The following is a 23,722-nucleotide window of genomic DNA, read 5'->3' on the forward strand; positions in this document are numbered from 1 at the left end:
GTTGGGGAGGGGAATGACTTCCTTTTTGTAAGTTGGTGCATTTTGACTGGAGTTGTGTGTATGCTGTCTGAGAGTGTGTGCTGGGAGTCCCCCTCGCTGTGTGCTAGTGGGGCTCTGCTTTTCCTTGAGTGGGACTGAAGAGACTTGTTTTTAAAGTAAACTCTAATAAATGTGGTTATAAAACCACTGAAAGATGATCTGATGTCAGTATGACATCCGCCAACATGCCTATGTATCCTGAAGTGCATTTAAACTTGATGTTACCAGCTCTTTAGGGAAAACTTTACATTACCAGCTCTTTAGGGAGTTATTCAGAGTCCTTTCAGTGATGCTTACAGACAGGATCAGAATTAGCTTTATAGCTGTTGGTGTTAAGGAGTCATTTCCTGGAGCGTGCTCGAAACAAGGAGAGATGGGCCTCCCTCCCTCCAGATTGTACCAGTTCTTGCGTGGTTTATGACCTTTGCTGCGCGGTTCTGTTTTTTTCTTATACTATATGCATAAAGACTAGAAGAGATAGTGGATTAGAAAAACGTGGTTAAAAACGGTGGTTAAAGGAAAAAAGTCTTAAAAACCGATAACATTGTGACCTGCGTATGGTGTACGGAGACTGATTGTCCTACCAGACCCGGTGTAATACGTGTCTTAGAGATGCTTTTTCACTGGCAGCAGAGAGCCTGCGTTTAGGCGTCTGAGGACTTGGGCTCTGCGAAGCGCGTAGCGACTGCGACGAGGTCTAAGCCTGGCTTCTGACTTCTGCTGACGGGCTGGGACCTTTCCTTGTGTTTTACAAAACATTTTGAGGAAATAAGCATTAAAACTTGCTCATCTTTTGCCTTGTGTAATAGCCACGTGTTAAGCAAAACTACAGCTGACCATGAGACCCTTGCTTTAAAATCTTTTTTATCTTTCAATTTGCAGAATGTAGGTGTGGATCGGTCAAGAGAAGAAGCTTTGAGGACAGTACCTAACCACCTATAGCTCCAGTTCCCGGGGGCGGCAGCCCTTCCTCCATCGCAAGAGCATTAAGTAGCAGCTCAGGTCCCGGAGAACGGAGAAGGTGTTGCTGAGCGCCAAGCGAGTTGGATCGAACGCGCCTCCCCTTCACTTTAAGACGTTTCGAATGTGATTCAGCTTCTTTGGAGAAAACCTGTAGTTCTGGATAACTCCCAGTGCTGAAAGGTATCAGTAAAAAGATTTATGGGAAGCAGAGTAGAGTTGGATTTAGATTTTCCTTATGTAAATTTGTGCAGTTTCAGTGGGTTTTATTGTTCATCTGTGGATACTGCAAGATGGTTAATTGCCCGTGTCAATTTTACTGTCAGATTTTAACTAGATTTTACTTTCTTTTTTAAGTGTTTTTCTAAGAGTTCCTCTTATTTTTACTGTGAATGATTGCCTAGAATTACACGGATATTTTTTTGATGGTGTATTTAACATAGGTGAAATTCTACATTTTGAGCATTGGAGGCTTCGTGGTGCAAAACTACTTTAAATGGGCAAGCCTATCAGCTCTGTTAGCTTCTGCGTTTTGAATTGAGCTTCGGTTTGCCAACCACAACTTAAATTCTTCTGAAATGGGGAGACTTTCCCCTTGTAGAATAAAAGCATTAAAGCTAGATTTGCTACCTGAAAGATTCTGCTGTTTTAGAAAATTCTAACATTTTCCAGGGGCCAGCTGTATTTTGGAGGGCAGTGGAAGACACAATGTTAAGCGGTGGACGTGTGAGTATAGCTAGCAGCCTGGGTAATGAATCGAGAGAGAGACAGACGTCCTTTCTCCTGCAGTTGCAGGAGGGGCTGAGCAGCTTTTCTGAGACTGGAAGGGAAGGGAAAAGGAGTCAGACTGTCAAGGGTGGAGAAGCTGCCTGTCTTAGTAGTGCTGTGATTTTTTTTTTTTTTTTTTTTTTAGGCAATTTTTGGAATGAATGTCAACATAAAAGTATATGTTCCTCTTTTATAGCCACATTTAATATGTACATCAGGAAACAGTACAGAAAGGTTAGGTGGAGTTTAACCCTTCTAACAGCTCATGCAAGAAAAACACCAGGTAAATTCTGAAAATATTTTTAACGTGGCACACCTGCCTTAGGTTTTTTTGTGGTTTTTTTTAGCACCTTCCACCATCCCAGTTCTTCACTGCTCTTTTATACCTTGTGAAACTCCAGTGCTAAAAATGGAATTTTCTATGTGTGTTGAGGCCACGACCTTTTAACTGTACTAAATCAATGCGTATTTTGTATGTGTGTTAGCAGACAACTGAAGCGAGCTGCCAGCACTGCTGCTGGCTTTTAGTTCTGAATTGAGGAGAACTATTCTTTGGTAGTTGGACTGTGTTTTTTCTAAGGACTTCTGTTCAACTAACTGAGCTTTTACCATGTATGTTGTTGGGGGTTTTTGTTTTGTTGTTTGTGGGTTTGTTCCCCCCCTTCTTCTTTTTCTCAATTCCTGTGTGGAATACTGGGCCCTCATAATGTAGTTTTGCAGGCAAGGGCTAAATTGTCTTTTGTTTGTGCAGGGTTTATAAAATAATGTGCTGCTGTTATTATTTGTTTTAATAAGCTAATTTCAGCAATATATTCAGCTCTGGAAGTAAGCCATACCGTATCGCTGGGTTCCGTTTCAGAAGAGGAATGTGTAGGGTACGGAATGACCAGAAACACTTGCTTCAAGCGCTGCTGTCTAAAGCTTTGTGTGTGCGATCCAAGCGTTCAGTGATGCCCATTTCAGATCTTTATTAATTCAGCTGTGTCTGTAGCTATTGCGTGAGGAGAGAGACCACACAGCGCTGCTCAGAGAAGTTAATTTATTGATGCGTAGTTAACAAGGCCACCTTTGTGGCCAAAATGTAGAAGTAATTTCCCCTCCCGATTTGACATGTGTTGAGTGTGGGAGAGCCAGGCTGTGCTCCAGGCAGCCCTCGCTTCTCCAGGCCTCCGCCGTCCAGCCGTGACCAGGAGTTGTTAAACAGTTTTTAAATTGAGAAAGTCAGAGTTGATCCGTAGTTGCAGAGGGCAAATCCCAGGAGACTGTATTAGAAAAGCGGGGTTTTACTGGCAGGCTGCGGTACTACTTGAGCTTGGACCTGCTTGCAGAAACGTGGTGGAAGGAAAGATTTTTCCTAGTGAGAGCTGAGCCCAAGGGCTGCTTCTCTTCACTGGCAAGCATGGCTTGAGGTGTCTCCCCTCTCTCAACTTTCAGAGGTGCTGTAAAATTCCTTGAGGCTAAATGTTTTATGTATAGTAGGTATTTTTATAGCCTGCTTTTGAATATACTGTGATGAGTGTTTTACTAAGTGGGTGTTCAGTAAAAAGAATTGTATACAAGTGTAAATAAACTGTTATGCTGATACTTGAAGAGAAAAAAAAAAAAAAAAAACGAAGTTGTCTGTTTTACTTTAGGAAGGTACTAAATCACTGACTGCATCCGACCCTTTCTACCTGGCGAGAGCAAGTGTAGACAACGCATGTAGATTTGAAGCGAGTGATCGGTTCTCCCCAGGGCGTAACCGCCTTTCTGGAAAGGCACTGTTCAGAATTGCAGGTTATTGTCACTGTCTAAAAGCTGCATACGTGGGTGGTGTCGTCCCGTCCCGTGTCGTGTCGTTCCCCCCCCCCCCCCCCCCCCCAACAGAACCGTCACTGACAGGGGAGCTGAAAAGCCTCGTCCTGACCTTGTGTATTTGTACCCATGTTTATTTTACTGCCTTCTGACTGTTAATGCACTTGCTAGCCCAGATGCAGTCTCTCAAATGGGATTAAACTGTCTTTTCTTACATCGTTGGCCTTCGTCGTAGTCTTTCAGACAAATGTAATCATTTGACCTTTGATCCAAGTAATAAAGATCAAATGGTACAACATGTCCTGATGTGTGTTTCTTTCCGTGCCCATTTACAGTAGCTGTAGTGCCAGGTGAGCGTTCCTGCAGGTCAGCAGGTTTCCACAGCTTTCGGAAGCATAGCTTGGGTTAAGAGAGCTTATCCGTAGGCATAAGAATTAAGTTAGTTTACTCCATCAGTTGCTTTACTCTGACAAATGTAATTAAAGTAAACTCAGTGACTGAGGAAGATGTTGGAAGAATCTATTGAATAAATACAAGTCAACATTTGCATGCAATGGAGGAGAAAGGTAAGACTTCGTTAATTTTCCCTGGTCATTGGTATTTTAAGATCCGATCCATGCTCTCGAAGCTACGCTGTTCTTGTATTGTCTTCCAAATGCTGCCGCTGCTTTGAGAAAGCTGGAAACCAACAGCAAGATGCTGCCTCCTGGTACAGACTCGCATGTATAGGTTAGGTAGATGGCATTACACTTGCAGGGGTACGTGTCGTTCTGAAGGATAAGGACAAAATTAATTACTGCTTTGTGGTTTAGCATTACGTACTCAAACGTTCCTGCCTTGTTGATCACTGTATAATATGCTCTTGGGTGGTAACCGCTTGTATCTTCTCTGCTAGGTGGAAGGAATGTTGTCTTCGTTTTTAACTGTACTGTGTGTTTATGTTTGGGGGGGAGGTAATTCTGTTTGTTTCTTTTAGAGCTTTTAGGCTGCTTTCTGGACAGAACTGCTCAATACATACCTCCGTGTCCCTGGAGTGGGAGGGTGGCCAGACCGCGCTGCTTGAGCGAACCACTCTGTGCTCTCCGCCAGGTGGCCCTCGGGGACAGCGGTCCAGCGGAGGAGGTCCCCGAGGCTGTGCCCTGCGGAGGCTTCATTTCAGGTGGCGCGGGTCACGCAAGGCCCTTGGCTAAGCCGTGCGGTGCTGCTGCCGAGGAGGAACATCCTCACTGCTCCGCGGAGGAAAGGCGTCTCTGCTGGGCAGTCGCGCTGTTAGAAGGCGCGCTTGTGACGGCAGGGGATGCTCCAGGTGAGTCGGACGGATACCAGCCGACAGAGTTGCTGTGTGAAGACCAAGGTCTCTCTTGAGCAGGTTTGGCGCCCGTTACTCCACAGCGAAGCAGGTAAGCGCGGTGAGCAAACGTTCACACAAGCAACAATGACTTCTTATAATTCATTACAGCTTCTTGCCATCCAAATACCCAGTGCTGCCGGCCGCCACGTTTGTAACTTCTCACGTAGAAAAGCATTTCTGCTTGGGCACAAGCATCCAGCACTCGCCTTTGAAAGCAGAGTAACTTTCTGGTGAAAAGTGGCAAAACAGAAATGACTTGGTATGTTACTTGAAGGGGAAAACCCCAAGTGTGCTGCTCTGCCTGGCAGCAACTCGCAGCGTACTGTTTGTTCCCCCTCTGACCGGGGTTTGTGTAAGTGCATGTGGTGGTAACTAGGCAAAGCCGGTGTTTGGAAATGCCAACTGTGTGCCGACTGCTCCAGCCTCAATCTGCTGTACGCTTAGATGACATCCAACTCGTACTGGCATTACTGGCATTACAACAATAAGCTAGGGCTGTTCTTCAGAAGAAAACAAAGGTGGCACTGTGTTGTTTTGAGTCCCTCCAGAGTCTTGGGGGGGGTGGGGGGTGTGCGTGTGTGTGCATGTGATGGCTTTCTCCTGCTCTTTCAGCAGGATTAACAGTCTGAAACTACCCAGAAGCTACAGGGCACCCCTCTGAGCCCTGTACCATTGTGTAACTTGGACAAACTGATACTCACCAGTGCATTTTCTTTCCGCCTGCTCAGTGGTTGAGAAAATTAAATCACTTGCAATAGTGTTACAAGATACAGAAAGCTTTTGAGAAGCAAGGGACCTTGCTTCATTCTGTGTTTTATGAGCTGATGGCAAGAACTTTGGAAAGAACTTTGCAGTAATTCATTTTTCTCTCTTGTTAGTGGTTAAAAATCAAAATTCAGAAGCAGGTATTGCAGCAAAGCAGGATCTAGTTTTGTGCCCTTTTTTACAGCAAGTAGAAGGAGCCACAGCTGCTGTATTAAAAACAAGCAAAACTGGAAGAAAGATTTTGTGCTTGCAGTTAAGCAAGATGCTTCCCCTCCAGCAGAGCAGGCAGGTGGTACAAACGCTCCACACAGGCGTTACCTGGTGCTTCTCTCCTGGTAAGCTGCTGCGATCGTGTTGCATACTTCTGTTAATAGGAAGCGTGGTGTTTAACAGCGGAAACTCGTATTCCCAGGCAGTGGCTGTGAATATGGAGTGCGCTGTGGCTGCTGCAGGACGCTTAGGCCTCGCTGTCTGACGCTTGTACTGCCTCAGAATAAATACCTAGGATGATCGCTGAAGCCTGTGCCTGCTTGGCACCGACTGCTCTGAGTGAGAGCCAGGCTTTAGAAAAGCGCAGTTGGAGTGGCACCGAGCCGCTTCCCACAACAGCTAGCGTTACCCTGCGAATCTCTGCGTTTGTCTAATGCTGCATTTTGGTGAATTCTCCTAAAATATTAGTATTATTTTTGTAAGTGATCAGGGCTTACCACTTGTTACTTTTTACTGTAGTTTAAAGACAACTGGAGTTTAACACTATACTCTAGAAAAAAATCGTAAAGCCGTGAATGAAAGTTTAATGGAACTTTCTTTTAATTGAAGACAAATAAAAGAACCAAAGGCTCAAACACTTTTTAAAAAGACATCTTCTGTTTCCTAATGTCTTCTCTCGAGCAAAATATACAGCATATATATAACATAACTACATTCAAGTACCAAACAGAATTTACATTTTCCCAAATAGAGAAAATAATGCACATGATTCACATACCTTAGACCCAACCATGCATAAAAGAACACTGCCAATAAATCAGCAGTTGGACATAATTAATCACACTACTGTGTATTATTCTGAAGTATCGACAACATCGTTGGAGCGCGTAACACTTAGCACTGGGGAGTTTTAGGTTTATAACGTTTAACCCTGCTTTAAAGTCCGACTCTGTTCAGAGACTTATTTGTCTAAGATCTGTTCAAATTTCGGGTTAATAAAAGAAAATCCATCAAATGCAGACTGATCCATGGACTCAATCAGGTTTTTGTCACTGTAAGACAATTTTGGCTTCTCACTCAGGAATTCTCTGTCAAAGTTGTTGTAGTCGCTTGCTGACTTCTGTGGTAAAGAGAGAGGGAAGATAGTTTGAGACGAACTTTGTAATTCCTTCCAGAACAAATTGCTTAAATGCGACAGGTTAGGAAGTTGTTTCTTGAGCTCCCTCCTTCCTCCCCCCCTTAGAGAAAAATCTCCTTTTTGCCTATTTTAACAGCACTATAAGATTGTAACTGGGCAATTGCTTATTGTTGGTTGAAAACAAATAGCACCAGGTCGCTGTGGAGAAGAACCACCTGATTCGTGATAATGTTTGTGATAATGTTTCATAGAATCACCCAAAGATTCTCTATTGACAAAAGCAATCCAGCACTTACTTACTTACATTCAAGCCCAACAATTTCTTGCCGTTAACCAGAACTTTTAAATTCCTGAAAGCATTTTATGGTCCGTACTTGTTCAGACAAAAAGCGCTGCCCTGTTGCAGCTGCTTTGTGTCTGGATAAAATACTTGTGCACGTTTCATAAAAATTCACGGTACTAAAGAGCGTGTTTTACGCTCTGCACCTCCAAAGGTTGCTGTCTGTAGGATCCTTAGTTTCCAGAGTTCCCATTTCTATGAGAACATGCAACATGAAGCCTTCTCATCTTGAACAGGACAGCTCTCCTCCAAGTACGTAAGTACATTTTAAAGAGACTGCATTGCCTCCAGATCATTTCACCTGTACCAGTACAGGGTGGAGGAAAACTGGTTTGGATTTTTAACCAAGTGAGATGAAGCAGCAGCAGCAGCCCACAGTGATACAGACGATGAGTAACACATGGTCTGTTCCGTAGATGTTTTTTCAGGTAACATTAGGCATGTATGTTACAAATAGTTCAGCAGTATAGAGAATGCATCTTTGTGCCCACTTGGAGGCTCTCGGCTGAGTTTGAAACAGCACCTATTTAATGTGTGTACAGAACGCCTGCATGCAGTTACCAGCTGAGTAGCCTCAAGGTACTGGTCCTTCTCCCATGTGGCATTACAGAAGAGAAAAACGCAAGAAACTATCAACGTTTCTAACATTGAGGAGAATGGATCTCAGAACTATCAGTCGATTTCCCTTAAGAATGTATTAGTAAAGAAGCTCCTTGAGAGAGCATAGGAAGACAGTCTTAATAGGAAGATTTCAGGGCAGTGAGAGGAATATAGTAACTTTTAACTATAGTAACCATCCCAGAACAATGGGGTTTGAGAGATACATAAACTATCTCATTTATAAAATGTGAGGAGAAACTTGCAGTAGGATAGTTTGAGCAAGTTAGAAGAATCACCCCTTACCCCTAGGCTGACATTTGCAATACTGCTACAGAACAAAGAATAACCCACATACCACTTTCGGCCTGAAAGGGGGGTCTACCTCCCTCTTCTCTAGCGCCGTCCAGTTGATGGTTTTGAAGAAAGGATGGTCTCTGATATTCCCAGTGACCCCAAGTCGTCTTGTTGGATCCCTTTCAAATAGCTGCAAGAGAAGATAACGCAGTGAGCCTTATGTCTGCTCAACAGGTAGGTGGCACTGGAGGAATAATGGGTATACTGCTAAAAGAACAAAAGTTGCTTACAGTAAACAGACCATTAGTAATTAATCTGACCTGGCTTTCCAGTTGTAAAAGTAACTTGCTTGCTGATGAACAGCTCCTTTTAAAAGCCTCGATTTGTCCCTCCCTGGACAAATACGCTACCGTGACCCACTCGCTGATCATCAGTCCTACCTTTTCTAATATATCTTTTGATTCCTTGGTAATCCAGCGTGGGTAGTGAGGGGTGTCCACTCGGATGGACTCAAACAATTCATCTTCATCATCCCCATGGAACGGGGATTGTCCAATAAGCATCTCGTACAGCAGGACCCCAAACGACCACCAGTCCACAGAGAACGTGTACCGCAAACCTTGCAGGATCTTGTTCCACAGAAGCAGCACAGAGGAAGAAATACAAGTAATTAGTAAAGGGCAGCCATATATACCAAAAAACAGATGAGGGATTTTAAGAGAGAGTCTTTAATAACTAGGATAGTTGGGGGGGGAAATCCAGCTATTTGACAAATTGTTGACACTGATGGACATCTGTAGTTTTATCCTTGGCTGCTGCTTGTGGAAATGTGGACAGGTCTTTGCCCTCAATTCAGAAATTTTCTCCATTAATTTTAAATGACCATATACTTGGAAAACATCTCTAGTTTCTTTATAAGACAAAGGGAGAAGCAAGTAGCAGTGAAAAGTAGGTTACTACCAAACAGCCTTTGACATCATTTATAGCTTTAGCAGCTAACTACCTTATTTGGACTACTTTGCAAATTGGATTAAAAAAACCAACTACGAACACAGGGAATTTAACTTCGTGAGATTCCCTTTAGAAGCTGCTTTTGCTTTGAATTTTGGTTGTTTGCATGGGCCAAGTCTCTTCACCATCTGCAGTGCACATAGATTCATTTTGCGGGAGCCCTGTGTGTATGCTAGCTGTAAAGACATAAGGGAGAGCTAGCAGTTCAAAAACCGAACGTTTTAACATTTCAAAAACATGGTTTTTTAAACTTGCAGCTATAGCATATTTACAAATCTCAAGTACCTTCTACAGAGAACTCAGATTTAATGTTTTTTCTGTGCTAGTTAGACTTTTACATTTCTGAACTATTAAGTCTACGAAGGGATGATTAATCACAACGGCCATTCTAACAGGGGTGTGTTAAATCCATCCCAGCAGTACGTGGCAGTGGCATACTGACCTCAGGAGCAATGTAGTCTGGGGTCCCGCAGAAAGTGCTTGCCTTGTTCTCGCCGACAACATTTTCTTTGCACATTCCAAAATCGGCTATTTTGATGTGGCCTTCTTTATCAAGCATCACATTGTCCAGTTTTAGGTCTCTGCAAAAAAATGTTTAAAAAATTATGTTTTAAGGACAAGTGAGTCATTTCTGTATTCAGATGCATGCAGTTTCTTCAGTGATAAACACCTACCCTACATCACACAAAGAGGCTTTTCAAGAAAATAATCATCCATCAACACAATACATACAAAATAGTACTTTTGTACTTTGAAGGCAGTAGGGAGAAGGGAAGAATTCTCTCTTGTCAGAGTAAGTAAGAGGCTGAGGTGTATATATAGTGTGTGACCTTATAATCCTCAACACTTGCTTTCAGATCCAAAAGCACACCCCGTGCTCCTGTTGCTTCTGGAAGGAGGCATGAGTTAATGCCCCACCAGCTGACGTAGTGCTACACCAACTCCGTAGCTCAAAAGAAGGATTGTTGGATTCTTAAAGCATTTGGCAGGAGCATGAATATTTGAAGCCTGCCCAATTTTTTAATACTACCTGTGACTACCTAGTTACAGCACGAGGGGGTTCGCGTGTTGTGGCCACAGTCTGTGAAGCGTCCTATTCATGTCTTTTTTCAGAATAACAATATTCAATCAAGTAAGAGCTTTTTAACAGCAGTTTCCAAAAGCTACATTCCCTCCCTTGGACTGTGATGCATTTTTTGTCCATCTGGCTGCAAAAGCACATACCAAGGAGGGCAGGCTGAAGAGAAACTGAACAGCCCTTCTGCTTACCAAGAAAGACTTGAATAGAGCAGATAATTTTACATGAGAACAGGGCGGTCTTTTCTGCTTGGTAACTTAAGTTCCCAGTATCAGCTACTTACACTACTCAGGCGGTGAGCTGCAGCTCTAACCAAGAGTCCCTGATCTCATGCAACACACCATAAATCCTTCCCTGTTTGGACACCAGCTGCCGTTCACCTGAGTAAATTGAACATATTTGAGATGGGGAAAACTCATTGTAACTTAGGGCACTGCACTTCCCTAGCTACAAGAAGTTCTAAACTCTTTTGTATGGATGTACACTTCCATGCAACGCCTACCTAAAACTGCTCCAGTCAGGTTCTGTGATTATACTGGCTAAACATCCTGTGTGAGACGGGGGGAAAAAAAGTGCCTTTGGTTTTGCTGGTGTCTTGTTGGAAAAGGGTACTGCTTCTCTGAAAATATTTCATACTATGAAATCTCCCTCCAGCAACATTCTAATTTAACATAGGGAAATTTAACAGCAAGCCTAAAAATGCTCTAGAAAATCTGGGATGGAAGGATGTCATGCTGATGACAACATATGCTGGAGGTGGATCCTTTCCCGTATGAAAACCTGCAGGAGGCAGTGGGAATACAGCTGGGTACATTAAGGACCTTCCTGGGTTATGGCTGTCTTCTCAGAGGCAGATAGACTTGTAAGAATCATCTTTCTCCACCAAGGAGGATTCCTGTAACGTTCATCCTCTTTACAAACACTTTTTTACTAGTCTCTAACTTCAGAAAATTGCTTTAAAGGATGGATGCTCCGACAGAGGCTTCCTGCTTTTGTAAAGGGAGATGGACAATACCAGATGTTTTGGTGCACGTTCACCTAAGGCCTTGCGTGACTTGCTCTCAAGCACACAGCAGTTATTCCTTGTTACTGTTTGTTACAGAGGTAAGAGCTACCTGAGCAAGTAGTTACCAAAGGTGCTTTGAAACTGGGGGTGGGATGAAGAGGCTGGAGAAAGGAAATTGAGAGAAAAACTACATTAAAATAAACTTCTGATCTCTTGTAGCATGGCTATTTAGAGTAAGAAGCAGTTGATCAGGATCTGGCCCCTGATGGTGAGGCAGAAGCATCAATATTGCGGTTTCAACGGAAGGCAAAAGCAGACTTTCACCTCAGTGGTCTTCACAAGGCCGGTAGGAATTGATAGCCTCAAGGACCCTCTCCCATGCCTCCAAACTAAATAGACTCATGATTTGAAGGCAGTGTTTAAAAAGAACTGAAACAAAACTGCTTTTGTGTAACATAAATAACATTCCATCATTCTGGTTGCCAAGGAAAAGACACACAGATACAGATTCATCTCAAGCATGTTAATGTCCTTGGAATAACATCAGATCTCTGACAGACAGCTTTTACTGCTTACATCAATCAGTAATTCAAAGATGCATGAAGTGCTAAGACAATTCACAGGTCCCACACTGGAGCTGGTTGGTACTCACCTATAAATAATGCCTTTGCTGTGAAGAAACTGTAGCCCACATAAAATTTCAGCTCCATAAAACCTGAAAAGACCAAAACATCTTTTAATCTGTCTTGCTCAGTTAAAACATAGTCAATGCAGCTGGCCAAAAGAGCTGCTGTAAGCGTCTCTTCATGGAGTGAGAAGTATCGTACACTCTCTTAAATACTAATACACCTGCATTTATATAGCTGGATGCTGTAATCTTCAAGTTAATCCCTTCACCACACATCTGTGTTATCTAATGCCAAACAGTAGACGGGACAGCAACTTGCTTAATGCTTCATTCCACTTCCATTAGGGAACATTGTCCCTTTTCTACTCTTTAATAGTCTTTGTATGTATTTACAGAGAGATATGCACATGCCTTTTGAAAGACAGCTACCGGGAGCTCAATACTCACAGGATTGCTTTAGGAGGGACTGGGCACTAATGGCTAACTTAGAAAGGGACCTCACCTATCTTCTTCTGCACTGCCCAGTTGCAGCAGACACTGAAAAGTAGCATTGCTTCAGGGCCATTCTCCTCAAAAAAGAGGTGATAATCCAGAGGATACGAAGGAAAATGCTAAAAGAATGCTTTTCTCTCCCCCCGGAAATGTATTAAAAGTTGTGGGTTTGGGTTTTTGTGTGTGTGTGTTTTTTTTTAATTAAACAAATACAAAACTATTTCCACTTCTGCAGAGCAGAATGAACGTTGACCCAAAAACTTCAGAAAGAGGTACAGAGGCTGCCAGGAGAGGCTGCCAGATGCACAGACGTTTGCTGAAACACAGGTAACCTGGATGGGCTTTGTCCAGATTTTTGCTGGGAAAAGTAGGGACAGAGCTTACCCTGACCCATAAGGGTACTATCATGTCAACTTAGCAATACTAGTAAATACTGTAAGTTGGTTTTTGTTCCCCCATGCTGTTTTCCAATTTTTGCATCAAAATACTGTCCTAAAGAACACTGAAGCTTTTGATTTTCAGTGCTGGCTCATACTGCGGTTTACCTAGCATTTCTAGGTACAAGCATCCCTTAAAGTAAAATGTCACACTGCTACGTAATGTAAGAAAACCTAACTCCACACATCATTAAGTGAGCTTCTTCATTGTATCAAACCAGTGTCTAGAACTACATTTTCAATCACCTACCACTGAAACTTGAGTGAAAGACTGCAGGTAAGTGGTGCAGAACTAGAAGCAGTAAGACCACAGAGACTAAAATCATTCATGGAGATAGGGACTGAAGGGTTGTGGACTTACGTTGCTCTGTAGAGATCAAAACGCCCCTTGTCTTGTATGTGGAACATCAGGTCTCCCCCATTCAGGAACTCCATAACGAAGAACAGATGATCCTGTTTGCAAATAACCAGAGAATGGAAAAATTACTGATGCTATTGTGACCACATATGAAGTAGCGATGTGGCTACTGGGGACCAAGCAGCCACTTTCCTCCTCTCCTGAAGTATTTCTCTATTTCGTGCACCCCTAAGAATGTATGAGGCTGCTACAGATTTGAGTAGCCTGGTCTTGTATTGTAAAGCTAAATAGCTGATCTTGTATTCTGTGGATTTCTAAACTTAATAAAAATATACATTTAAATAGACTTACTGACTTCTACCTGTGACAGTCATCTTTTTTCCCCTCACTGAGGGTAAAGCTAAGATCAAGGATTTAAATTAAACTCTCTCTTATTCCAGATTGCATAGATGTTTTTCTGATCTCATTCTGTTCTCATCAACATATGTGGGGGTCATACTCATATTTACTTTCCACAAGGCCTGTGAAGTATTGCACAGAGCACAAGACAAGGAAATTTAATTCTTGCATCGCTAAGTTACTTTCACTTGACTGTTGGTAGCAGTTTAGGGCTGGTAACAGTCAAAGGCTAAATCTGTTGTGTTGCTGTTGCCATTGGGCTTTTTCTTACCTTTGTCTGAAACGTGCAGTAAAGATGCGTGAGAAATGGATTTTCCCATGCAAGTGCGAGGACCCGCTTTTCCACCATGGTACATTCCACATCATCATCAATTAGCACCACATCTTTTTTCAGAGCTTTGATAGCAAAGAATTCATTCTTCCCTTTCAGCTCAGCAAGCAGAACCTACAAAAAATAAAAGATGAGATTACAGCACACGTAGGAAAGACTGTTGCTGATGGTATCGGTACGGGAAAGTCAAAGGTGTTTATAGCAGGTGCAATGACAATTAAAAAGCATTTAAATGGGAAAGATGAGTGAGATCTGGGAAGGTGAAGTTGCTGGGTACAGAGATGAGGCTCAAGGACCACGTAACACAGGCACAGCAGCTTCCAGGGCAGTTCTTCTGTCAATGTCTTGTGAGTGTATAAACAGAAGACATGTAAAGCCTGTTCCTTCATTAGCGCTGTAGTTTCATAGACAACAGCGGACAGAATCTGTGGTGGTCATGCTGCTCTCCCACACCTCCCCCTGCCATTGCACTGGAGCATTATGAGGCTGTTTCTATACGGAGGGTATGAACACAAAACATCCTTTTGCACCGTGGTGCATAAAGGGCAATTCCTCTGCCTCGATACTAAATAACTGAAAAACTGTTGGGCATTATGAATCACATTTGAGTTTAGGCAAGATTCAGATGATGAATTTCTAGTGTCTTTGTCGAAGATGGCTATATTCAATTCTGTTAAAAGATTATCTACCCAAGCAGCTGTAACAGTAAAACCTTTCTGGTTAATAGAAATAGCCCGTCACATTGCAGAGATCAAGCAAGGCAGTCATCTTAAGCTCCGTAAGTTTGTTACGTACCTTTCCAAAACTTCCTTTCCCTAGTACTTTATGGAAGACAAAGCTGTCTATGTTGAATTTTCTCCTGCTTGCAATTCGTGACGCTTTCTTGGCTGTGCTTCCCTCCCAGAGTTTATCGTACTCGCTGTTATCTGCTAATTCAAACAGGGAGTTTAAAGTTCAATATATGTAGAACTACTGCATGACTCAGATCCCCCGCTAAGAATTAAGTACTGACATGCTATTTCAATGCATCTGCTACTGGAATACTGGCAAATCTAAACATGAGAGTCAACTCCTGTAGTTTATAACAGAGTTTAAATTACACAAGCATACTTGGTAGTGCTGGATTTGAAATGAATCTGTAATTGTTTCTAATGCTGGGTTTAAGCAATACTTCGACAGGCATTATAAAAATCAAAGGCCCTAACTTTTCCCTGTGACTAAGATACAGAGCAGAATTTGGAGAAAAACATACTTTACAAGGACTGCTTGTAAACAAAATATTTTTCTTCTGTTAACAGAACAGGCTAGTCCCTCAGCCTAAGCAGAGGGGCCATAAAAAGAGCTGATTTATGCCCAATGCTGGCTAAGAAGTATGATCATACAGGTTAATCCTGATTATATCCTAAAATTAATAACTGTAGTTTTTTTTGACCTCCGCTGCATAGATCTGCTGGGTCACTAACAAGACACTGATGATAATCATGAGACGACACTGTGTATGCCACCCTAAGCTGCCCAGCATCTGTGATAACCCAGGGAGGAATCACAGTGGCTGCACCCTGACTTAGTATTAAGCCAAAGCACCGTTGCAAGAGGTTTTTTTTCTCTGTTCTGGCAAACCAGAACAAATATGATAAGTAATATCAACATAATTTTCTCACTGGGCATTTCAACAGAATTAGCTCAATGTATGGATGAATATATAAAATCCTGTACCACTCCAAAACCACCCATTATCTCTTACTGAGCCTGGTGATTTCCATCTGGTAAAAAGTTACTTCTTCTGTTGCATTTATTTTTGCATAAATTATCATAGGTCAGCAAGTTATAAAAATAAGGCTTATACAATGCTAGAACGCTTTAGCAATAGTAAAAAAAAAAAAAAGCAAAACCTTACTCTGAATCTGTAGAGATAGGACTCCAGCTACTACTTAAACTATTTCAGCCATTCAATCTCAAGTAGTATTTTGGCTACTTACATCCTAAAATAGATAGCACTTGCCATTGGTTTCTAATGGTTTGTGAACAAATCAAGACAATTAACAACGTGCATGACATTGCAGTTACAGGAGGGAGGGAAGCGTGTTGTACGCCTATGTCTGGGTAGCGAGGCATCCTCCGGCTCCATCACGGGGAACAGTGCTGCAGTGAGTAAAGCAAGCATTTTGCAGAAAGGTGGGTATGCTCATGGACTAAAATCTACAGGTATTTGTCAAAGGTTATGTAAGCATTTTCTGTGGCTGGGAGAAGGTGAAAATAAATATATGTGTATATTTTTTTTAACAGTGCTTATGAAAAAAAATTGTCTAACATAAGGCAAGAATTAATAACTACTTAATTTGTTAGTTTGTGTAGTCCGGTAGGTAAATGGCTAAATTAAAACATTGACACTTTTCTCACCTGTTGTATCTCCTCCTGGAGCTCTAGGTTTCTTATCAAAATCTTGATAAATACCAACACTTTCTGCAGATCCAGAATCAGACCGTCGTGTAGATTTCTGAGGAGGAGGGTAATATTTGAAATTATATTTGCACTATTACTTTAGACATAACAATAGCTGTTAAATGTAACATGATGGCAGTATAAACTTTTCTTTTTAATTATTAACTCCTAGTGCGCATCTTTTATCAAGAAGTCTGGTTCATAGACTATTTAGCCACATTCTTTACATCTTCACATCAGCCAATTGCTTTAATTCCTTCACCGCAAGAAAATAAGTCATTGGAATTCCTGAACAGCCTATGTTGTATCGTTCGTTGCAAAATTATTAAAGGTATAATGGTTTGAATCCATAGTGGGAAGAATTTAAACGGTGGGATAATGTCCCCTTGCATATACGTTCCTTTGAAACAGGAGATGGGAATCACTGTCATACTGGACATGCTGCAGTCATATCTGTGTGTGACATCCGCCTTTAGCACAGGGAAACATTTTATGTATGGAAGATCCCCAAGATCAAATTTTAGTAATGAAAAGATCGAGCTTTTCTGTGTCGTGAAAGAGCTGGCACAACAGCTCTCACTGTTTTCAAAGTAAATATCCTGTGAAAACTTAGGAACACTCAGCTCAGAGGAAATACTGCTGGCTTTTGTGATATATTTTCCTGTTTTATTTCAGAGCTTGTATCTGAACCTTTATTTGCAAGTGAGAAGTCAACCACAAGAGACAGCCATGCTGCAGCAGGAGATGAACATGTTAACTATGGGGCCAGTGTTAATTCCAGAGGAGTTTTCTGTGTGTATATATCAGATTAATAACAATTGAGGATATCTGGTATATTTCTCCTTATTTATTTAATTTTAGCATTCAAGTGGAATTCTGAAGTTGGAGCATGGAAAAACAGACTTCAGAGTTATGATACCACTGTTTAAACAATTAAACAGAAAGGGAGAGAATAACCTTGGCACCACAGAAGAACAAAATCGGGTTTCAGGAAACTACACACCTTTTTAAAAATTCTTTGTTAGGTGGGATTCCCCCCCCCCCACCCCCCCAGTTTCAACTTTAGGCTATTGACATCTTTGTTACTCTCTTTATGGGTCAAATGAAAAAGAAAAAGCTGTTTGCATTTCGTCTGTTCCAAACTCAGTTCCCCATAAAAGTGATATGGAAAAAATAAAAAGCCAAAAATGCTCTGAAAACAACTAATTACCTGACAAATGGCCATAAAGCATACCTGGCTGACTTGATTCAAAGCTTCAGCTAGCAACTTCTGGTTTATTCCACATAAGTTTGCCACCTTCTTCTGGCATTTATGATGCACATTCATCCCACATTCTGAAACAAACGTAAGGACAGTTTCACAAGCATCAGGAAAATACCGTCCAACATTACAACAAAAAGTGCTGTTTCTCTGTGCAGTTCAGAAACCTTGTTCTAAGACCAGATTGGACATGGATCTATCATTATTAATAAAATTGCAGTTTTAATCTTTAACTCAATGAAGGCTACAAAAATTGTTCAAAAGGAAAAAAAACTCCAATCATCATTACTTTATTCTCAAAATCTGTTACAATAAAGATCATCTTGCCTTTTTGTGGGATAATTATAAAAATGGTATTTACAGTAAACACTTTCAATGTACTTTTAGGCACTACCTTGAGTCAGAGGGACCAAATTTCAGCTATTCCCAAAGTAGTAATTTTGATTATACTCAAGATCACACCTTCGCAGCATGTTTTGTGACTGCATTAGAAGCTCACCTTGTCTGAGCTGTCACATGAGCCAAGTGCCTATTTGTGTCTCTCTAGTAGAACAACTTTTTCAACCACACATGGATGAGATGAATCCCGTTCTATATACCACACACACACAAATGCACAGTGTGTAGCAATAGCTAATCTCTAGCGGGGGGCGGAAGGGGAGAGACTACACTGGAAAACCATGGAGAGGTCCCAGCTGCCCTCCCTCCTCCTCCCTACCTTCACATTTGAGTCCTTGTTTGACCAGCCCCCAGAGCAGGCTGCCGCAGTGGTCACAGAAGGTAGGGCTCATGTAGTTGTAAACTTTGAAGCGATGAGGCATGTCGATGTTGAAACGTTCCTTTTGAAACTGAGGACAGGGAGAGGGGTGAGGCACTTGACCCAAAACAGGACCGGCTTCTTAGAGAAAATGGCTTGGATATTACAAAGCTACAACAGTTTTATCTTGAATACCCCAGTCTTATCATCTGTCATCTAGCAGGGGAAGAATCTGCCCATCAAATATTACCCACCCCCCTGCAGAGCTTTTAACTACTTTTCTTGCTTTAAAGTTTCATCCCCGACATGTTACATACAATTTTCAAGAAGACAGTACCTTGGGGTGCACAGCCAAGCACCTCCCAAATGGACTTGGCTGTTTCTATACAAGGTTTTGTTAATTCAGGAGTGTTTAATTACATAATTACACTCTAACTGTATTGTTCCAGCTCTTACCATTGTGTCCCTGCTGTTGGCTGCAGTACCAGTACACCTCCCAATGATTTTATCAATACATTTCTTATGAATAGCAGCATTGCATTCTTCAAGACATGCACAAGAAAAAAAAAAAGGATGCCTTCAGATAATAAATACATGGGATGAGGTGTTCGCATTTCATAGCATAATGTGAAAACTGCACTCCTTTCCAGCATACTATATACACCAAACCCTTTCTTTTCTATCAAGATGATGATCTTTTTTAAGCTGATTCCCCCCATTTTCTTTTATCATAACCTCTATTTTTAAACTAAATCTGCCTCCATAGGCAATGCTACCAGCATTTGATAACAGAAGGACTATATTATACTTTTGAGTTTTGATATCTCCCCTGTTGTTTGGAGTAATGCACAGAGATCTATGCTAAGTCAAAAGCGCTTTTCAATTCAGCGGCAGAACCCCTCAGTAGTTGTAATTCATTTTAGAAAAGGTTTCACAAAAACTGCTGTCATAAATGAGTGCAACTTTTCAACAGCATTACACACTTATGAGAAGAATAGCCAAGTCTAAATCTTGATACTAAAAACTCAGGTAGGAATCATAATTAGACAGCCTTAGGTTATTGTGCAAAACTGATGTTTAACATCTGCTACTACCTATGGTAATGATGCACTGTGCCATGCATATTTACAGAAGATTTTTCAACAGTAACTATTAGATCTACAGATTCATGTGGAAAGCAGTACAAGAAAAAGGTAAAACCAACTTACGCCTACATTTGTATCCCTGCTTGTTGAGTCCCCTGAAAAAAGAAATGATAAAGGAGGAAATCAAAAACATACGTTTGCTGGAATAAAAGGTGGGGGTTTTTTATTTTTACCATGCCAACCAATCAATCCTTTGTCTATGGGAATATTTGTTCCAATTAATAAACTGGTCTAAATTCTGCTATTCAGAATCCTCTGTCTTAGGAAAGCAAGGTTTAGAAGATAAGGTAGTGTGTTTTGATAGACCAGCAAATTAGGAGGGAAACCCAGAAAAGACAAGGTTTCAATCACATGGGAAGTCCTCCTGATCTGACTTACAAAAACAGCCTTACTATGAAATGGATCCAGCTTCTTGCTCTCTATGGGTCTTTAATCTGCTATCAGCCACTTCACATCTCAAAGTCTGAGCATTATTTTCGCAGATCCACCCATCTCAGCCTCTTGTGAAAGAGCTGCTGTTACTCACGGGCCAGATCTCACTTGATGCTGATGGAATGTTTGCCAATTATTTTAGTGGCAAAAATGTTCAAGTTCTATTTTTTAATGTGAAAGAGACAACTATAGTTCTTAGGTATAACAATGCTCTTAGTAAATATATAATTTCCATTTCCCAACACATATGAATTTACATGCCATGTTTTGGCTGAAGTGAATACCTGAAGTGAATTTTGCAGTTATTTGGCCCTTCGGGGTGGGGGAAGCTTAGTGTTTCCTTCTTACCATACGAAGTCTTTGCAGACAGAGCAAAACGTAGGTTGTCCAAAGAAGGTAGCAATAAATTCATGATTTTTGATGTAGTGGATTTTGGCTTGCTTGATAGCTCCTCTCCTGTTCATAGTTACTGTCCCCTCCTCTTCCCGCATTGACTGTTTGCAGTCTAAGGGGGAGACAAGACAACACACTTTTAATACTAAAGTATTTAAGGTATTAAAAAGATTAATATTTGCTTCTCCAAAAAGTTCAGTTTGTTTTTCCGTTTCAGACTGGTGTTTCTATTTATTTTACACCTGCATTCTGCAGACTTTCAGTCCAACAAGGGTGGAACACACGCACGCACTGCTTCCTAAGGTGTCTCAGTATCCTTGTTTGCAAGCGCTTCCCTCTCCTGCTCATTCAGAAGAAGCCTTCAGCAAACGAGCTGAGAGGAAGAAGCAGGAATGGAGTACAGTCTTGCTAGAGAAGTGACAACCACAGTTGTTTCTTGAAAAAATGTAAGCTCCTATATGTTATGTGATTTATGTGCAAGAGCAATAAACGTTTTATTGTAAGCACGAGGGCCTTCTCCTTCAGCAGAAGCCTTTTCATGCTGCTGCTCCGCATGCCCTCCTGAACCAGCACGACAGCAGAAATGCAGCTGCAGGACCTCCTGAGTCACTACGGGGCCATAGTACTGTAAGATGGATTTCTTCCAGCCTCCAGGATCATTAAGCAGTGAGGACAAATGAGATTTTCAATTAGACATTTCCATTATGCTATCTCATAACATTGATGCTATACCTGTCAACACATCTCAGTCTCATTCCTCTCCCCTCCTAGCCCCCATGGGGTTACAGTAGATAGTACTACATAATACTATAGTAATAATAGTACATACTATAATATATAGTGTAGCATCTAATACTGTATTACATAGAAATTACATATAGTATTAGCCAAGAAATAAAACAACAAAAAAATTCTAAGGCTCTGAGTTCAACTGGCTCATACAGGTCCTTCATTAGAGGTTATAGTTATTTCCACTCATTTCCAAGGAAGCTTCCGAGTTTCTCTTACAAAAATGAGCATTTTGTGTCTCAATCTTTCAGCCACAACTCAGACTATATAGTCTTACTTATACGTTTTGAAAATAATAAGAGTTTGTAACAGAGGTAACCCCATGAAGGTGTATCAAGAGAGATTGGGTAACCGGTAATTTAACCCTAGGACACGTTTCTTATCAATAGAGAGGAGGGACAATCCCATCCAGCAGGAAAAGATAAAGGCTTGAATCAGCAACAGGGAGCAGATCAGCTGCCAACCACATCAGCTCTGGCCAGCAGTTTGTGGGTTCCAATCTGGAAGAAAGGTGGACAGGGTTCACAGTTTGAAAGAGCTGCAAAGTTTAGGGTAACAGGAGATTGCCGTTTGCAGGGTGGGAGTTTCCACAACAACGGAGTAAGGAAAGCCAGAAGAGCGTTTTTCCCATTGTCAATACAATTGGTTTTTATTTGCTCCATGGCATTGCTGCCTTTTATCAATATCAGTGGGAGCTTTGCTTTTTATACCAATAGAAACAGATTTGTCTCCTTTGCTAAGTCACACTAACCACAATGCCTGAGCTTACTACGAAGTTACCCAGCTCTGTTTTTCTTGTCGCTAGCTGCGCTTGGTTTTTGTCATTTTATTAGCTGGCTACCACCACTGCTATTCCAACAGACTGCTGAACCTGGAATACAATCTATCATTTGATACCATTTCGAATGTCCAAACTAATTTATCAGTCACAGCCACCAGCAGCCAGACTGCAGCAGCATGTACTGTCTTAGAAAAGAAAGGACAACATCAGAGATTAAGGAAAGATTAAGCATACTAGTGAAAAGAAAGATCCAAAAAGGTCCCCGGGTTTTGCCACTAGGTATTAATGCACTTTTCTGAGAAACTGGCCATCTGGTTCAGAGAAAAACCCATCCTGCCTCCCCCTGAAAAGAGCTCACAACAAGCACTATGACACCCTGGCACTACATATGCCACCGAGTTACCTCTTCCCCTCCAGGAACAGGATTCAATTCTGCTGTTCAAACAGGCTACTGAGTTCACCCAACAAAAACTCCCATCAGCTGCTGCACTTCAGCTTGTCGAAGTCTGCAAATAGTACTACCTCTTTGTTTAATCCTGCTGAGCAAATACTCAGACCTCACCCGCTGTTCCTCAAACGCTTCAGGGAAACCACACACCGAAACGTGCACAGAGGGAAAACAACATTGTTGAGAGTCAGTAATACTTCATATTGTTTGCTGCATGAAAAGGATGTCTTCATAAGGGCGATTTAATCAGTAACAGCAATGAAGCAGAGAAAGGCATGTTGCTTTATAGCATGTATTCTGAGGAGATAACCTATGATGGCGCAGATTAAAGGACAAAAGCATCTCTAAAGTCTGTAACACAAGCAAACCAAGATTTTAGTGAGGAACTAACAGAATTCACCAGGTGAACAGGACACAGCTTCTCCTCATGCTGAAATACTTGTAGCAATTTAGTATTGCTGATACTGTGTGCAAAATTCTCTGACAAAACTTGATCAGGATATGGGAAACTGTGGTGTTTCCTCCCTGGCTGGAACACTGACGTTGAACTTAACAGAAATATATTAGACTGGCATCTATTTTTGAGAGGGCAATTAACAAACTAATCACTTAATTTGCACAAAGGAAAACAAAACAAAACGAGAGAAAACCCCCCACCTTCCTTAAACATACTTCAACTGTAAGAACCCTTGAGCACAGCAAAACTTCGAAATCTGCATCTGAGAACACACAGTCTTCACAACCAGCTGCCTTATTAAATACCAAATTAACTTTGCCAAAACCAACCAATATATCAAAGTATAGCTGAAAACATTTTTGTATGCTTCAGAAGAAGCTGAGAGGTTTGGACAGCAGCTGTAAGTCAAGTGCATCTTGAAGCTGAGATGGCTCTGAAATGATAGTGTATTTCATTCCAATTTACTGTGGGCATGTTTAACAAGTTATCTTCAATGTGTAAACTACCTTTAATGTGTATTGCTCCAGAAGTTTTAAGTTCAGCCAACCATGGACTCAACTGGGGAATAAAGGCTTTATTTCAAAGACGCAGAGAGAATTAACAATTACAAGGAAGTAAACTTCCCAACAATGGCATGGATGCAGGGTGGAGGTGAGGGGGGAGGAAGACACACAAAATGAAAACCTTTGCTTCCCCCTCCAAGCAAGCCAGGGTTTCCACAGCTGAAATGTTTGTCCTGCGCCAGCACATGGTCAGAAACAGTCATGTACAAAACAGCTGAATCGGCAACTATAATCCATGTGACCTCTGCAGCCTGG

At 41.6% G+C, this 23,722-nt stretch overlaps 2 protein-coding genes and 1 long non-coding RNA gene across 14 annotated transcripts in view; 2 read left to right on the plus strand and 1 right to left on the minus strand.

Annotated features, from left to right (window-relative positions):
- The window catches only part of LOC142415492 (6-phosphofructo-2-kinase/fructose-2,6-bisphosphatase 4), a 54,172-nt gene extending 50,313 nt beyond the window's left edge, over positions 1-3,859 (plus strand). For 4 of the 9 annotated variants that reach the window (XM_075513889.1, XM_075513891.1, XM_075513885.1 and 1 more), the window contains 2 exons: positions 922-3,601; positions 3,634-3,859. In XM_075513889.1, coding sequence (XP_075370004.1) covers positions 922-981 — 60 coding nt within the window. In that variant the 3' untranslated portion in view covers positions 982-3,601; positions 3,634-3,859. Of the gene's footprint in view, positions 1-921; positions 3,602-3,633 lie in introns of those variants that run through there. The other 5 variants (XM_075513887.1, XM_075513886.1, XM_075513884.1 and 2 more) reach the window with 5 other exon arrangements.
- Positions 3,860-6,463: 2,604 nt separating this feature from the next.
- Positions 6,464-23,722, minus strand: part of PRKCD (protein kinase C delta) — a 68,671-nt gene continuing 51,412 nt past the window's right edge. For 3 of the 4 annotated variants that reach the window (XM_075513857.1, XM_075513856.1, XM_075513858.1), the window contains 14 exons: positions 20,385-20,541; positions 19,668-19,699; positions 18,916-19,001; positions 18,421-18,550; positions 17,676-17,776; positions 16,400-16,496; positions 14,795-14,928; positions 13,940-14,113; positions 13,273-13,364; positions 12,007-12,069; positions 9,713-9,851; positions 8,700-8,888; positions 8,321-8,449; positions 6,464-7,007 (listed from right to left, as the gene is read on the minus strand). In XM_075513857.1, coding sequence (XP_075369972.1) covers positions 6,849-7,007; positions 8,321-8,449; positions 8,700-8,888; positions 9,713-9,851; positions 12,007-12,069; positions 13,273-13,364; positions 13,940-14,113; positions 14,795-14,928; positions 16,400-16,496; positions 17,676-17,776; positions 18,421-18,550; positions 18,916-19,001; positions 19,668-19,699; positions 20,385-20,541 — 1,682 coding nt within the window. In that variant the 3' untranslated portion in view covers positions 6,464-6,848. The remainder of the gene's footprint in view (positions 7,008-8,320; positions 8,450-8,699; positions 8,889-9,712; positions 9,852-12,006; positions 12,070-13,272; positions 13,365-13,939; positions 14,114-14,794; positions 14,929-16,399; positions 16,497-17,675; positions 17,777-18,420; positions 18,551-18,915; positions 19,002-19,667; positions 19,700-20,384; positions 20,542-23,722) is intronic. The other variant, XM_075513859.1, reaches the window with a different exon arrangement.
- On the plus strand, positions 8,417-13,279 carry LOC142415475 (uncharacterized). The gene is made up of 3 exons (XR_012777426.1): positions 8,417-8,493; positions 11,311-11,700; positions 12,710-13,279. It is a non-coding gene; the product is annotated as an uncharacterized LOC142415475 (long non-coding RNA).

This window comes from Mycteria americana, chromosome 11, assembly GCF_035582795.1.
Source record: "Mycteria americana isolate JAX WOST 10 ecotype Jacksonville Zoo and Gardens chromosome 11, USCA_MyAme_1.0, whole genome shotgun sequence".
NCBI classification, from domain to species: Eukaryota; Metazoa; Chordata; class Aves; order Ciconiiformes; family Ciconiidae; genus Mycteria; species Mycteria americana.